The 17,989-nt window shown below is 37.8% G+C and overlaps 1 protein-coding gene across 2 annotated transcripts in view; it reads left to right on the forward strand.

Moving 5' to 3' along the window:
• The first annotated feature begins 3,594 nt into the window (after positions 1-3,594).
• Positions 3,595-17,989, forward strand: part of THSD7B (thrombospondin type 1 domain containing 7B) — a 278,232-nt gene continuing 263,837 nt past the window's right edge. For both annotated transcript variants that reach the window (XM_086615669.1, XM_086615670.1), the window contains exon 1: positions 3,595-3,733. In XM_086615669.1, the coding sequence (XP_086471795.1) occupies positions 3,595-3,733 (139 nt within the window). The remainder of the gene's footprint in view (positions 3,734-17,989) is intronic.

Here is a 17,989-nt window from a genome sequence, read left to right on the forward strand (position 1 = left end):
GTACGTGTAGAGTGGGGAGTCAAAATTGGACCATCAGTCTTATTTCTTTTGGTTTTGGATGCTTTTGAGCTCTAATGTGTCTGGGACTAGCTCAGTGCCTGTCACTTGGAAACATCTGCCAACATCAGTGCACATCTGTAGCTGTGGTTGTCCAAGCAGTAGCTGGAAAACGCAAAAAGCTTCCTAGAGGCTTTTTCCCCTCCCTAGCTAAGCAGGGATTAGGCTGGGATTTGGCTGCTGGATGTTTCATTGATGTTGAAAATGAAATTAAATTTTGAACACTTCAGAAATAAGACATTTATTTGTCAGCTGTATGCATATTTATTTATTTATGACATTTTGACACTGTACTTGAATGCTGTGTTTTCAGCAGAAATGTAGGTGTCTAAATTAAGTCCGTTGTTCAAAACTAGTTTTATTCGGTCCTGTCATTAAGAGAATTAACTGTGGATTAGATAATGTAAATGCATTATGATCATTAGCAAACTTACAAGTGGCTTTTTCAAGACTGCCTGTATATTCCCACCATTACAGCTAATGTACGATACCCTTGTTTTTCTGAAAAGATTCCATGCAAACCAAATGACTCTAAAAGGATGCTTGTGCCTAATCCTTCAAATATAGGGAAACAACACCTCATTATTTAATTTCATGAGAATCTGTTAGTGCAGACTATTAATTGGCCAGGCCTGTATTATGAAGGATATTGAATAAATCCAGATAATCTGTTTTGGAAAAGCAAGATATTTTTCAGAGTAAAACACATATCTTGAATGTATTTAAGCAATTGCATGAATTTAGTCATGACTAGTCTTGGTAAAGTCAATTTTTAAAATGTAAATTTAATTTCTGCCCCCTCCCCCTCCATTTTTCCTCTCTTTTTGCCAGTGTACGGCTAGCCACGCTGACACATTTGGGAGCTGAGATATACTGTAACTAAATTTGATGTGAAGTGTTGGTGGCCTTCATAATGTAATTTATTCATGTTTCTGTAGATAGCATATGTTGCCTGTGCAATAATTTTTTATCGTATCAGGACAGAACAGCTCCTATTCCAAATTGTGTTATACAAACCTAGATATACAGACAAATTTTTATTGTGCTTTGCTGTGGTGTAAATCAGTGGACTCTATTGAGCTCAGCTGGGGTGGGTTGAGATTAGAATCAATCTCATGGTGTCTAATTTATTTCTGTTTTTTCTGACTTAATGTAATCTCTGTTCTTGCTCCTTGGGGAGCAGCAGCCAGTTATCTTTGTAGTCCTGCCCAAATAATGAATATATGCGAAACCCCTTGTTTTGGGCAGGAGGCTGCTGCTCCCAGGGATTTACTGCTGTTTGCTGACCCTTTGAATGCTGAGATGAAGGCAGTGTGTTGAGAAAGCAGCTGATGAGCGCTACTGGTGCTTCATTAAAAATCTCAGCATCTTTATCAGCTGTTAGCTGAGGTTTCCTTGGATTTGCCCATTTCATGCCCCCACCTGTTCAAGACGTGTTGTTTTCATGGCATTCTTCTGGAGCTGGAGGGCTGCCCTGCAATTCAGATGAGTGTTGTCTGCGCAGGGCTGGGCGTGTTGGCTCCCCTCCATTGCTTAAATCTGAGCATCTGAATAATTTCTTTGCTTGTTTTGCATCTTTGGGTGTGAACAGTGTTGGAGCCAATGTCACTAATTCCTTCTCTTTCCCTTGGCAGAAAGTCAGTGATTCTGTTTTGTGACTGTCATAGATGGTAACTGCAATGCTGAAGACACTGGACGAGTCGCTCCTCCTCAGCTCTTCTGTGTGAGGTGAGCTATCTAGATGGGCAAAATAACCTTAATTGCAGGATTTTTGAGGGCCCTTCTTCCTCACACCCCGAGGGCTTCCCTGCTGCATTGCGTTTCTGAAGGATGCTCAAGCTTTCTGAGCATCACTTGTGCTTTGTATGAGGCCACTTGTGGTCTGCGTTACATTGTCCGCGTGTTGGGACTCAGCGGGTTGCATTCTGAATTAAATGTGAATTCTGAATTAAAATAACCTGAAAGACAAGAGCACAGCAATAAATCTGGTCCCTTGCCTGCATTACTGTATTGGGTCAGCCTGATGGTTTTTCAGGTCTTACCTGAAAGGCTGTTCATCTGAAACGCAAGAATGAACTAAACCAGATAACAGATATTACATTGTATCTTCCACCGTAGTTAGTCAATATCTGATGAAATATAACTGCATGAATTTATCATGATAGAAACTGTTTCAAAGTAATTTAAATACAGCTTGAAATTAAAAGTTTTACTGTATATTCAATAAGTACTATTTTCAGGTTTATCTTCAGTTTCTTATCAAGACTGGTGCTGTGTATTATGTATTATGACAATGTTGCTTTTCATAAGGTTGGGAATGTAATGGAATTTTCTGGACCTAACTTCTAATAACTGATAATTTTAATGAAAATCACCAAGATTATGCCAACGAAGACAAATCTGGAAGGCAGATGTTATTGTTCTCCTTACAGTAATATGAGCGTGACATTTGTAACCTATAAAAGTAGGATTAATCACTAATAAGTAGAAATATCTTGAGAATTTAAACATAGTATAAATACAAAAGCTATTGCATAAGAAAAAAAATTTGTAAATTTACATCAGAAACTAGTTCTTGTTTGATGTGGCATGTACTATGAACAGTTTTTGAGACTTCAAAACTGTCTCCACTTGAATGTGGACGAATCCAAAATATCTTGAGACTCATGTAAAATCTGCCTGAGTAACTGGTTGATTGGTTGTCTTTTGGGATGAGAGAAACAGAAATTTGAATTACTGGGGTAAGATTGTTTTGTTTTGGTTTGTTCTATGTCTGAATCTCTCTTGGTTTGGAGCCTTTTCACGGTATGTGAACAATGTGGATGTTTGCTGCAGCAGGCATTTAGAAGTTGGGCACCTGCTTTGTATGAGAGACTGAGAGAGATGTTTCTCCTTCCTTCCAATGCTGCACAGTGATTATTTTAATGAGCTGTATGGTGTAAAACTGCTCCAGCAACAGGACTGGATCCATTCCTGTCTCAATTCCAACGTGGCTCTGGTATTCATCTGAAGTGTTGGAGAGCTTAATTAAAATCGTTTTGTCAGAGAGACCTCCCCGGAGTAACCAGTTGCTGGTTGAGCTCAAAGATCAGGGACTTAAACACGAGTCCCAGATTCCAGAGAAATGCCTCAGTAATGCCTAGTTTTCCCTTTCAGGCTGGTTCATCATGTACTGATAAGCACATCTGACTGTTACCAGATCCCTTACCATTTATTTGCACTGCAAGTTTCTTCTTAAGAACCTGCTAAAAGCATTTACGATGGCTGGGCTTGTAGGATGGGACTGCAGGTCCTCTGGGAACTGGCCCTCTCCTCTCTTTCCCCTCCCTGCCTGTTTTATCTCTCTCTCCAAGAGAAGCCTTTATAACAGACTTATCCTCAACGAATCCAGCACGCAGGGACTGTGAAATGCACAGTGGCCACCACATTACTCTTAGACTAAGCCCGTTGCCTTGGTATTTTAAGTCTTTCAGCAAGCTTTTTCTTGTTTTGTTAATTCTAGGACCAAAGAAGACAAGAGACGGAATTATCTGAATTATGCTTCTACAACAGAACTGGGTTTCTCCTCATTGGGCATGGCAGAGCCTGGGGAAGTCCTTCCTTTTGTTTGTTTTCTTAATGTTACAAACAGCTGATCTGGAAGCCAGGAGAGGTCATCAGTTTGTCTGGAAAACAGGTAGGAAAAAGATATGTTGGTTTATCTATTCCTGCTTATTTGATTCCTGCATTGAAAGATGGAGTGATTGCCCTTTCTCCATTCCGTTTTAGATCAGTAGTAACTTAAAAAAGCCTGATAATGTCTTCTATTTTTTTTTTTGTAACTGAAAAATAGAGAGATTTAATCTCTTATTTTCAGTTAGTAATCTTTGTATCTGTTGCAGTTATGTACCAGAGTGACTCTTGAGTATAATTCTGGACTCCTTAATGCTTTTAATCCAAGAGTAAAATTTCTACTGGATCCTGATATCATCATCCTAATGTTGCTTCATTTCAAATATTTAATCATTTTCTTTTCATGTTTGAATGAAAAGGGCACACTAGTGTCTTTCAGAATGAATTGAGCCAGAAGTCCGTGCTTTTGGTTGATCTATTTATTATTAACATTTCATTGATACATTTAGTGAATTATTTCTATCCATCTACCAGATTGGATACGTGCAGCATTTGAATGTTCAAAATGGGGCACGCACAACATTTGGAAGCTTTTGAGAAGACGCATTGATAGCACTGAGATTCGTAGTGAGAGAGAGGAGGTAGATAGGAGATGGTGTGGTACAGATGCATAAAGCTAAGCATGACACACTGGATGCTTATTTTGTAGCACAACACAACAACAATGAATGTTCAATGAAATGGAAAGATTGGCAAATTCAGGAAACATTTACTCAAAGTACTTAATCAAAAATGTGCAACTGAAACTGGGGTTTCATTGTGCAGGATCCCTTTGAGGTTTGGCCTTTTGTGACTGAGCAACGGAGTGATTAAATTTGATGGAAAAATAACTTCCCCCTTGTTTTTGGAGAGATTTTTTGCTGGTTTGTTTATTTGTTTTTCAGTTGTAGTTCTATAGAAGGTAAGAGACTGAATTAGCTGAATAATGAGACAATTATTCTGGGAGGGCTTCTGTCCTTCTGGTTGGATCAACACAAGCTTCTTGCCCTGGCCGCTGGGATGGGAGGCTGAGTGCTGGTGAGGTGCTAGTTAAGTACAATCTGATACTCTATTTCTAAGGAACTTTTTTTTTTTTACAATATCTTGCATGTAAAATGAAGAGGAAATAAACAACATAAACTGTCTTTGTCAAATTCGCTGTTATTTATGTGATTTTTGAACAAGCTTTGAAAGGTAGAGTTGTTTTCTTAAGACAAATTAGACCCTTCAATGCTGTCTGTCTTCTCTGCAGTTCTGACGTGTATTGTACCATCGGTCTTTAGAGGTGCACGTTGGAAGTCATAAAAATGTAATTTGACTTGATGATTGCAGCTGACAATAAAGAGATATCGATGCTTCAAAGGCAGCTGAGGCAGATGTATTTAGAACTAAGAAAAGGTGGAGCACAGGTTTGTGTAGACGTGGGGTATCGTGCTCTGAAAGCCCCATAATGAGCTCATTGCAAAGGTCTGCCTTCCAGATGCAGAAGAAAATTGTTAGTTCTTGTGACTCTCGCAGTGAATTAGAGATATCTGAGCTCTCGGGAATTATTTTAAAAACCTGAAGTCCTAAGAGTGTTTTGATGCACTTTCTCTGCTTATGTAGTGACAAGAGGTAGAAAACAACTTTGAGTGAAATGTTTTTCCAAATGAAGATAACTCGTGATCTTGAGCCACGTTTATTTTCATGTTTGGCAAAACCAATTTTTTTTTTTTTTTTTTTGTCCTCCAGTTAAATATTTTTATGTTTGTAAACAAAATTTTCATTTTTTTTCATTGGAGTATTTTGCTGAAAAATTAGATAATCCCAAATTATCTAAACCCAAAATGTTTAGTTCTAGGTTGAAATGAACCCAAAATTGGTTCACCAATTGGTTCACTCGCCCAAAACACTTTGTTTTGCTAAGAAACGAAGTAGTATTTGTGAAGCCTCTACTTCCTCTGCAGGAGTAACGATGCAGCAGCATTTCTAAATTCTGAATCCTGGTCTCTTGAAATTGTCCTAAGAAGTAATACAGAGGGCTGAGATTTCGCTCAGTAGTCTGAGTGGATGTTCGTTTGGAAAGAATCTTGGTTAAAAGGAGCCGGGTGTCTTTTGCAGTGTCAGGGTGTAGATAATAAACTACTGGCTTGTTTTCTGTAGTGCTGCTGCATGTGTTGCAGATTTTGTTTCTGAGGCATTTGGAACCAGGTGTATCCAAGTAAATTTGCAGTGGCCTTGAAATTGGTTGCAAAGAATGCAAATGGCAGGCTGCCGTCAGCGTGGCACGTGGGGCTTGCTTTTGTATGCATTTTTTTACTTTGCTTGAGATGGTTTTCCAAGTGTGCTTAATCACAAAGGTGTATCGTTCTTTCAAGATGGGAGATGTTTTGAGAAGAGAGGGATGGTAACTTGAATGGAGCAGGCGGATCTGTAGAGGTAGAATTGTTAACATTACCTGTTGCTGCAGGATATTACCAATATTATATTTATATTATATTATTATTAATAGAATTATCAATAATATTATTAATAATAACTTTTTACAAGGATATGTAGTGATAGGACAAGGGGCAATGGCTTTAAATTGAAAGAGGGCAAATTTAGATTAGATATAAGGAAGAAATTTTTCACTCTGAGGGTGATGAGGCAGTGGAACAGGTTGCCCAGAGAAGTTGTGGCTGCCCCATCCCTGGAGGTGTTCAAGGCCAGGCTGGATGAGGCTTTGGGCAACCTGGTGTAGTGGAGGGTTTCCCTGCCCATGGCAGGGGGTTTGGAACTACATGATCTTTGAGGTCCCTTCCAACCCTAACAATTCTATGATAATAAAATAATTTTGGGACGTAGACCATGGAGATCTTGGCCTAATGAGATCTGTGCTTTGTGTAATAAAAACAAATAAATAATCATCCCATAGTTTGAGGACTTCTCTGCCCAATACAAAAAAATATAAAAATTAAATAAAAGCACAGCACAGTGAACCTGAATGAAGTAGCTTTTAATGTCAGAACTGAGCAGATTGATTCTGATAGAAGGAAAACCTGCAGCTGTTGTCTTTTTTTAATGAAACAATCTAATAAGAAATGAGCAATCCCTAATGGGAAAGGAGATGATCTGTTTTGTTTCTAAATCTTCAACTGTCTGTTGCAAGCATGGCAAGTTACTTACCTGCTGTAGAGAAATTCAATCTCTTATTGAAATGCCATGTTTTATAATTAAATAAATTATGCTACTGAAAGCTGTGACTTTAAGAATACTTTTATAAGTATTAAAGTAAGTTTTCCTAGTGTGTAGAAGACCTGAGATGCATCCTTAATATGGATGGGAAAAAAAACCATCGTATCAGCACTGAAGTTTATAAAGCAGGCTTATTTTTCAGCTAAATCCTTGGCTTTATCTAATGAAGACTCATACATTTTTCTGCTGGGCTTGATGGTCTTGGTATAGGTGAAAACAGTAGTGTTGAAATCACTGCATCTACAAAAACCCCAGGCTTATATTTCTAAAATTTAAGAACTTGGCAATGTGAGGTAGATTTTATGGACTCTTCCCTTAGCTATTCAAAGGGCTAGCACTTGCATTTTGCTGATTTGTGGCCTGTCTTAAAACCATTTATTTTTAGCATTTGGTTTCTAGAGATGATATATTAATGTATAAATATCTGCACACTGTATCTTGTGGTTTCAAGACATTTCTTGTCAGATACTTATTTTGTGACCACCAGCCTAAACATGAAGGCAATAATTATACCAATTAAATTGCTCAGCAACCTCAAATAGCTGAATAATTTTCTGACACTTGCAAAATAACAAAGTGGTTTTAGCAATACAATCTTGAGAAAATATTTAATTTGATCTAAATCCTTGTAAATTAATAGTGTTTAATGCAATAGCCAATTAGCAATTTGCATATTTTGCTGTGTTGATTTTCCTCAATTCTTGAATGGTCCTAAAAGTATCTGGAATTTCTCTGATGCAAATATGTTTTGATGATGGCCATTCAAGCCTTTAAAACTGTAAATAGAATATTGATACACACATGAATCCACATCATGATTCTAGTTGGTTTATTTTTGGTTTTTTTTGCAAAACTCTAAAATTTAGTTCTAAAGTCTAAATGAAGTCTAAAATATGTGCATCATGAAATATTTTGGGTGCTTTACAGGAGAGGGGCTGGTAATTACAAAATGCTGAAGATATAAACATTCCTGGAAATGCCTACAGTTGCTGCATGGGCAGGTTGTAGTCTCACCATCACTGCTAATGTCTTCAGCTCCTACATAAACTACACCTCAGAAACTGTGCACGTGCTATTTCCCCAAAAATCACAGAATCATAGAATTGTTTGAGTTGAAAGGGACCTTAAAGATCATCTAGTTCCAACCCCCTGCCATGGGCAGGGACACCTTCCAGTATATCAGGTTGCTCAAAGCCTCATCCAACCTGGCCTTGAACACCTCCAGGGATGGGATATCCACAACTTTTCTGGGCAACCTGTTCCACTGCCTCACCACCCTTGGAGTGAAGAATTTCTTCCTTAGATCTATTCGAAATCTCCCCTCTTTCAGTTTAAAGCCATTGCCCCTTGTCCTATCACTACACGCCCTTGTAAAAAGTCCCTCTCCAGCTTTCCTGTAGGCCCCCTTTAAGTACCGGAAGGCTGCTACAAGATCACCCCAGAGCCTTGTCTTCTCCAGGCTGAACAAGCCCAACTCTCTCAGCCTGTCTTCATAGCAGAGGTGCTCCAGCCCTCGGATCATCTTCGTGGCCCTCCTCTGGACTCGCTCCAGCGGCTCCATGTTGGGGCCCCAGAGCTGAACTAAATACTAAAATACTAACACAAATTAAGGAGATAAAAGACATACCCTATAAATGGTGGCTCTCAAAGCTAAAGCAGTGATGTAGCTTTTTCTTAATGGAGTGGTGTTTTTTTTTTTTTTCTGAAAGTATTCTGAGTTTTAGAAAAATTGTTCTTTAATTTTGGTAAAGTGCTACGTAACATGGAAATAATATTATCTTTACTATGGAAGGGAGGAGGAGGACTATTAAAAACCCGGATGTGATGTCCCAGTGAGTTCTTAATTTGTAATTTTCACAAAAAAATGAATTAGGATGGGTATTTAGCCCAGCAGGGACATGTTCCCTCTTACAAATAGAAGAGCACTGAAAGTGAGAAATCAGACTGGGAAGTGGATTTGTAATACAGCAGATCACAGTAGAGAGATTTTAGCTTGAGGAAGAAACCATTAATCTTCTGGTGTTTGTGGGCCTCTGGGAGCTAGGTGTGGTAAGTTCTCTTGCCCCAGGTGAACACAAAAAACTTTAGTTCAGAGTTATTACCCATCTTTGAAAGTCAGTCCTAAAATAGGATTAGCAAATGGATTTTGATCATTAGTCTTTCTTCAGAAACAATCCATAATGGAAAGAGTATGAAATGAACTTTTCAGAGAACAACTTCTAACGTGGAGGAACCTTTGAACTACTCGTGAATGTGGGTGAGCCAGCTATGGCTAAGATGAAAAAGGTTTTTTTGTTCTCTGTTCTCAGATAATACTGGCACAGAATGCCCTTTCTCAAGATCCTAATTTCAGGAAGACCAAGTGCTGGTTGGGAAGTGCCTTTGACCTTACGTCTTAAAAGACAAACTTTTACCTATGTACACCAAATGTTAAAAGGAGTCCAGATCTTCAAAGGACAGTAGAGCTCAAACCTACCGAAAAGAGATTCAAAGATAGCTCTGCAACAAGAGATATTTTTCCTAAAGCTCTACCAAATGAACAATGATAATCTATCCCAGATTAAGTGCTTTTTTTATTGAATAGGAAAACAATTAATGAATGAAGTTCAAGTGTCTTTTTACTGATCTTTGTGGTATCTAGAAGTTTTATATTTCTCAGGCTGTCTGATGCTTCCAAATTTCTCATTTTGTGGCAAATGTTCTATGTCTTGGTGGATGGAATTTATTTAAAGTCTGAAGTGGAAATTTAGCCTTGAGTTAGTCAAACTTTGAATGATTCTGAGGTTCTTCACTATACTAAGAGTTGAGGACTGCAGTAGTTCTCTTAGGTTATAGATTGCAATCTTGTCATATCGACAGAAGCAACAATTAATAAATAATTTTTAAAAAACCTAATAAGTTTCTTTCTAAAACTAGTCAGATTGTTGCCATAAACTTGATGATTGAAAAGTTATTTTAAAATGATAAGCCTGCTTATTTTTACTTTTAACTTTATTCATGGCTAGTTTATACCTTTGTACTTGAGCGAGACTGCTCTTTCAATTAAGTAACTTCTTTTGGTAGCTGCTCCTAATGTATTTATGAATTAAGAACATCAAGCTGTTCTGGACCCCTGTTAATAAACATATTCGCTTTGAACTAGTTTGTCAAATCAAATCTTTTCTTAGTATTGCTCCTCAGAATTCTATCAAATCTCAGATGAGGTTTCACCCATGGCCATTTTACAATTTTAATTAGAAGTGCCTGGCTTAAAATATCTCTGAATCACATAGATGGTGCTCTTTTTGAATATTTTGTAATAAACAGTTTAATTTTAAATAGTTTAGTTGTTAATCTGTTGGTATAATTTCATTAAGTAGCCACTAAAAAAAGTGACTTAAATATAAAAAATAGTACTTCAGTTCTAAATTCATTTGAAATAGTTCTTCACAAAGAATATTTTATCGAACAATATAAGTTATACTTTTATTTCTGTAATACTTGATGCTTTAAAGAAGGTTGTTTTGCACAGCTTCGTTAGCAGCAAAACCTAATATGCTGGCTGATACTAGTCACTGATGTTTGAGAAGATTTAAGGGCAGCCTCAAAGCTAATCCCATATTTCCTTAGACAACTGTTTAGCAACTGTTTCAGATTGTTAAATATTTGTCTTTCTCACCTCATTATTCCTTACCCTTTCTTGTCTACATTTTCATCTTTCTCTTCCACACACCTCGAAATGTTATTATATACGGTTCTACTATTTCACCTCACCTGTATCATTCCAGTACTGATATGGTGTCCTCATCTGGTCTTGTTTCCTCAAGAGTTGAATCGAACTTGTCTTGGAGTTGTGGAGATGCATCTGTTGCCTTACTTTATAACCCTTTGCAGTGATGGTGCAAATAATATTTACTTGGGTGAGACATTTCAAAGTTGGTGGAGACCTTGTGCCCTCAGGCAGTAAATACCACTGAGTTTGTCAGAGAACTGGACAAACGTACATGAGAAGAGCTCCATCTCTCTCCTAAAGAACCTTTGCTGTGGAAAGTTTTCCTGGAAGCTCATCTTCCAGCCTGCCCTGTCCTCCAAATGCTTGAGACGTGCTGCTACGTTAGATAAATGTGCCACAGCAGCCCATTGCATACCCATCTGGGTCCTGTCAACCATAGCTTCTGGATTTATCCTTAATCCACAGAGCTAAAAGCTCAGCATATGGGACATGGCTGAAGAACCTGCGCTTTTGTCCCAGAGGATGCCATCCAGTGCCAGAGAGATCAGAATTGTTCCTCAAGGAGTTATGGTTTGGGAAGCATGCTCAGAGATGTAGAATTGCTTGAAACAATACCCTTTTCCCTTGTCTGTAAAACCTGATGTGTTCTTATTAGCTCTGGTTTCTTGTAGGGACTTGAAGACACCTGTGAAACCTTCTTGGTGGCACTGCTTAAAGAAAGAATCGCTGGCTTCTGTATTTTTTCTTAGAAAAACGCACTACAGCAAGTAATGTGGGAAGCATAGAGTATCAGTCGGATTAAAAAGACAAGCAAAAGGGGAACTGAAAGGACTCTGAAATATATGTTAAAATTAACACTTGATATGCTTGGAGATAATAGGTAGGGTACTAGTTCCTCAGGGGAGATGGGTACTGTGCAGCAGCAGGGCTGTAGACTGATGGTTCTGCTTGCTGAGTTCGGATGTGGGCTTTTACAGCATGTGCCTGGTAATTTTGTTATTGTGTTGGGCTTGCAAAACTATTTCAATAGTTCTTTTACGCAAAGACTACACGGTTTAACAAATATCTTTGTCTAACCGACATCGAATGTTCAGTAGGTGGTGGTTTAAACTAGATTACACAGGAGATTCACGCTAATCTTTTAATGTCCCTCTTCCCTTCCTGAGAATAATAGTTTTTGAGAATAAGGTGCTTTTTTTTTCCCTGGTTTTTGTTGGTATTGGGAAAAGTATAAGTTAGGCGTCTTATCCTTTTCTTTCCTCAATAGTTACTATGGGAACAGAGCTGCAGGTCACAGGGGAAAATCTGCAAAAGTGGTTTCTTTTAAATTGTTCATTTAAAAAAAGAAAAAAAAAGATAGCTTATTATTGGAATTGTGGTACTTTTCATTCAACTTTGTTGGATTGTATTGTTGTACATATTTCACTCACAAGAGAAGCACAGTGAGTGGCAAGAAAAACAGATGGGGATGTTTTTGTACTTTTTCCTTGGGGTTAATATTTTTTTAATTGAATGCAGCTGTTGGAAAGATTTCTGTTGTTACGTATAGGCGGAGCATTAAAAATGGATGATCACATTTTCAGCCTGTTTCAGCGGAGTACTAGATTTAATTATTCTGCTGCCCTTGTTCAGAGCCCTGCAGGATTTTTTTAATAATTATATCTTAAGTTAGTTAGAATAAGAGTTTCACTTAACCACTTAATTGAACGATTTCAGTATATCGGGGTAATCGCTTCCTCATTCAGCTCTTGTGTAGAGCAGAATTATTGTGGATGAAAATACACAAGGTTGTATTAGAAATCCCTAAGATGCATATTGTTTTTCTCAGTATGCAGATAATGCAGCTGACTCTTTCTGGGGACATGAATTTTGGTTAGTCTGCCCACTGATACCTGTATTTCTCTAGTATTTTGTTTTTTTTTTTTCCCTGATATGTATGAGAGTAGTCCTGCTGTCATCAGCTTGTTATATTTTCATTATTTTATTTTCAAAAAATTCAAATGATAGAAGCCAGGAAAACGAAATGGAGAAGTTAGAAGGGAGGGAGATATTTCATGGTAATCCAGATTATTGACATAGTGTTTATATGGTTTATTTTAATCACCCTCAGCTAGTGGCTAGACATGACGAAATGCCCACTTAATACAGGGGTTTTGAATATACGAGCTTCAGTTTGCGTACAGAATTCCTGCTGAGATCAATAGGAGTGTGGTGTATAAATCCAGAGGCAGTATCTGGTCCTTACTGTTGCTTGGTGTCTCCCACTTTGGAGACTTCGGCAGTTCTTTCTTCTAGAGACCTTTTAAATTTTATGGTTAAACGTATCTCCGTGTCAAACTTGTGTATAATGGCAATTTAGGATTATAGAGCTGAATTTGGAAAAGCATGTGAGAACTTCATTATAGTGGTTCTAAATATATTGGTTCTATATGCTGGGAGATGAGTTGTAGACAGTTGCTGAAGTATATCCAGCTTTTGTGTGTCATGTCCTGGAAGGCTAGCCATGAAAAATCACTTTTCAAATGAGAACTTAATAAAAACTTTCCTGCTCTGAACGCTAAGCTCTGCTCCCCGTGCGATTAGCGGTTTCATTTCTTTCTCAGCAGTTGGGTAATGATTATGGCTCCAGATGCTGCAGGAGTGATATAGAGAGTGATTAATTTCCCTTGAAAGGGCATATGTTCAAAGAGGAGCCAGCCCAACGCCTCCAACGCGGAGCCCACATCGCTGCCGCGCCACTGCTCGCCCGACTTGGTACCCAACTGTTCCCAACTGGGTACCCAACTGGGAAAGTACCAGGAAACCCACATTATTTCTCTTAAGCCAATATATTTGCTGCTTGGTTTTGCCCAGTCTTTGATGTATTTCCTCACCCACCACCCCCGTATTCCACAGGATCTGATCTTAAAAGCTTTTTGTGTCTCTTTACAAAGCAGTGCTGTCAAACTTTGAGCAGAAGACTTTGAGAAGGGGCTGATGCCACCAGCACAGCCCAAGTAATGACAGACAAGTTCAGAGTTATGGATATACCCTGTACAGAATGGGGTGGTAATGAAAGGATTCATATTCCCCAGCATGGTCAACAGCAACTTTGAAAGGACTTCTATGGTTTATTTGCAATAATAGTTTGCACTGTATGACTTGCTGAAAAACCCTGACATTTAAACTATTACATTTTCAGTATACTTAAAAAATTAAATGTCTATGGCAGGTGCTTTAGTAAGTCTTTACTAGGACTTTATTAACCTATTGAATAGGTCAACAGAAGTACGAGACATGGCTGGTGGTGCCAGCCACGTGATTAAACACAGGGCGAGGGGATATCTGGTGTTTATTGTCTTATCACCTGAACTTTTTCACTGATTGGTGTCCTCTGGGGTTTATTCCATCACCCCTGAGATCCACAGACCTTCAAATACCAATAGTTTAAAAATATCCACCTATGTGTGAGGCATGTTTTACTTCTCTACAGTATGACATTTATAACCATAAATTTCAGAAGTTTGAAGCTGCTGAAGACAAAAATAAATTCAGTACTTGTGACATCTTTAAGATCTTTTGACCTATTAGTTAAATTGATTTATATCACCCAGTTGCTTTTAAGCAAAATAAGCACTTCTAGCTATTTAAAATCTTCACCGTGGAGACACTGGATATAGAAAAATTATTTCTATACATTTAATAAATTCTGATGTATATTAGCTCCATAGTTTTGAAGCAGCTGCCTGGATGGAGTACAGAATAGGAGTTTTTACGGACAGGGATTAAACAGAGGCTGTAACAATAAAACACCAGGAAGTTTTCAGCAGTTCTTTATTAAAACCAGTGTACATAAGGTAGTGCTCGTGTAAAGTTTTTATTGTTGTTCCCTTAATATTCTTGCTTGTATTAATAAAGTAATGCTTTATTCAAGCAAAAGTAAAAATGAATTTCAATAAATTGTTTGCAGCTCCGTATGTTAAATGTGTATGCTGTATGACTAGAATAAGTGAATTATCTAGGCTTTCGCTATTTTCAGTTGAATTAATTCAGTACATCTATTTTTCAACTGGCATTAAATATTTCATAACCCGACTATAGTTGTATCTTGATTTAAACCATTGTTAATATGAAAATTCATGATTCTGCAGATGTGTATTCCTGAATTTAGCTTTATTCACTGTCAGCCGTGAGCTCGTAACTTGTGAAGTTGTGTCTGTGCCTAACAGGTAGACAACGTCTATTCGGTTTGAAGTTGTGGAAATCCGATAATGAGAGTTTATCCAAACTTTAACTATTATTGATCACACTTTTCTCTTAAGGAAATATCAGTCCTCTGTCTTATGCCTTCCTCTGCAAAGTGCTACTAAAACCTTACTTTTAGAATTGGCTCCAAACATGGAAAAGTGTGCAAAAAACCCCCAGCCAAACCCCAGAAGACCCTGAAGTACATCCTTGTGCGTGTAGCACTGAGATGAAAGTTATACCATGTGTCCGAGTGTTAAATATGTTGCTTACATGTTAAGGTCTATGTGTGCGTGTGTTTAGGCATTATTTTTTGCGTGTGTTTATATATCAGCTGGGTAGACTTGTGTTGCCATCAAGCCAAGGACACTGGTGTAGTGGCAGAAATAGAAACGTAACTGCAACGTTTTGAAAAGACTGGAGAAGGATCAAATGAGAGACAGGGAAGTCAGCGTAAATGATGACAGTAATGTTATTGTGCCCTAAGGGTCTTGCAAAGTACAGTACTTAAAACCCAATTTTTGCTTTGTAGATAAGTGAGCGTGTCTCAGTTAAGTCAATATACGTGTGCAATAGATGATAAAGCTTGGTATTACACACCTTCTTTGATATTTTTCATACTTAGTGCTTTAAAGGTAACATTATATGTATGTTCAGAACGCTCTAAAGTACTTTATGCTTTTTGTTATGAGCTTTCAAACATGTTGCTTGGTTTAGTAATGGGAGCTCAGGCAGCCTGAAATTTTCGCTCTCATGTTAGGTATTTATTGATGGCTAATTGACTACTGACCTTTGCTAGGACTCTCTCCAAAAGGTGGGGAGTGGCACCAGGGGATAACAAATCAAAGGAATTGAAAAGCAGGTGAGAAAATGTAATTCTATGCAGCTACATTTAGATGATGAAGGCTGCTTTTTTTGAATGAAAAAGATGAAAAACAAACAGAAAAACCCCTGCTTTGCCTATAGATATTTTAAAATTTTAATGTACTCTGATATGGAAAAAAAAAGTTTTACTTATTTGTCTTCTTCACTGTGATATACTTGTCCTTGATTGATTTTTTTTTTTTTTTAAATGATAAGCCAGCTTTCAAAGTCCTCAAAATGATTTAATTATTACAGCACACAGGGCCCCAAATCAGATTTAAGGTATTTTGATACAGTTTGTGGAATAAACCGGTGAACAGATGCCGAAGATGGAAAGTTGCTGGTACTGAAATCCACTAGATGATTCTGCAGGCAGAAGGTTCCCCATAGACCTTAAAGGAAAGGTCAGGAGCTAACCTTAGTATGTGCTGTTTAATACTATGTCATTGGGATAAATATAGTGTGACTATATGCCTCTGTTTCTTAGTGGATCAGGAGCTAAAGAAATGGTAAACTCATGATGTTCTGAATATATTCCCAAATAAAGCTATGCAGCATTCAATAAAGCAATTACATAAAAAGCATTACAGTCAACTTCAATTCCAGTATTAGCAGTAATAATCAATCATTTTCAATCCAGGGGATGGTCTAATCGCTTTTTGTTGCTGCTTTGAAAGGTTATATTACTCAGTTATCTCGCCGCTGAGCAGCCTTTTCATGTTTGCTTCGTGTAAGATTTTATAAATGTTCTGTCTTTTAATCTCAGTATTTTGGTATTGGCTATTTTGTAAGAGTTTAAAAATTTCCCTAACCTTTTCTCATCCCCATGTAACTTTTTACAGTTCTTCAACATTTTTGGAGTAGAAGGCCTAATTTTCAGGAGCAACAGGTGAATTTTTTTAATCTGCTTATCTCTGTAAAATCTCCTTTTTGCTCTTTGTGCTGGTGTTACCACTTTTCTTTGCGGTGGAGCAAACATCCAATGTTAAGTAATCTCATTCAGCTTCATCCAGTGCTTGTTCCTGTGCAGTTCAAGGACTTTTCTTCCTTTGGCACACTTCAGATTGTGAAGTCTGACCTTCTCACAGAGTCTGTTCTTCAGTCTGATCCCTGTGACCGACAGCGGTTTCTCTCCTTTCTCCTCTGCTTTGCTCTCGGCTGCGTGGGCAGCGCGCTGCAGGCTGTTACAGATCGCTGCTGGTGGGTATTAATTGATACTAGCTAGGTAACCCTATTTAATTCCTTCCCTAATCAGGTAATTTGGGAAATGGTTGAGGACAATTGTATTATCACCATTAGGATGGTACTAGTAAGTTGGTACTTGAACAGAAAGACAGATGCATGAGAAAATGGGAAAAAGATGATTTCCATCAGACTTTCTTCCTCACCTCTCAAGGACAACAGGTATACGGGGTGGTTGGCTAATAAAGAGACAGGCTTGATTCAGTTTTTCTTCTAAAAGTATAAGTTTCATAAGGCCTAATTTTTTTTTCTTTTTTATTTTCTTCAGCCTCTTGAAACCTAGATACTTTGTGAAAGATCCTTGGTTTCAGGTCTTCTGGAACCAATTCTACCCAATCTTTTTTACTTGTGGACGGTGCCATTTAGACAATGTTAATCACAATGCAAAATGTTGATTTTTAAGCAAAAGGATATCGCCTTTTCTCTAGGTATGAATCTGGCTAACAGTTAGCCAAATTACTGTATCCTGGATGATGCCTATTGGCCCATAAATTTACTTCCTCCATCGACTAATAAAATCAGTGTATTTTGCATGAATGAGAACTAGAAGTTTCATAGCATTTTAGTTTTTTTCCTATGTAAATAGCAATTGAAGCAGCTGGGAAATTTTAGCTTAAGAATAAATTATCAGAGGCTTGTTTCTTTTTATGTCTTTGATGGTATTGGCAAAGCTGTCTGTTAATGTATTGCTGGTGGATTTTTTTTTTTATTTTTTTTTTTAAAACCTAACAATTTCTTCATGCCTGGCCTTGAATATATATTTTAGTGCCAGTAACGGTTCTGGTATCCTATGGACATATACGCATGTTCTGGTCTGTTTTCGGGTAGCTAGTGACATGTGGAAGATCCATATATCTGAATGAATTTCTGTTGTGGAGTTTTTTTAATTTTTACTCTTTATCAACATAAATCTATTCAGTCTGACTTCTGTTGTCTTTATGCACTGACAGCTGCACGGAGGTGGCATAGGATGTTATGTGAAACTGGTGATTGTTAATGTCGTGAATTATTCTAGGCTGGCTT

This window comes from Tauraco erythrolophus, chromosome 8 (assembly GCF_009769465.1).
Source record: "Tauraco erythrolophus isolate bTauEry1 chromosome 8, bTauEry1.pri, whole genome shotgun sequence".
NCBI classification, from domain to species: domain Eukaryota; kingdom Metazoa; phylum Chordata; class Aves; order Musophagiformes; family Musophagidae; genus Tauraco; species Tauraco erythrolophus.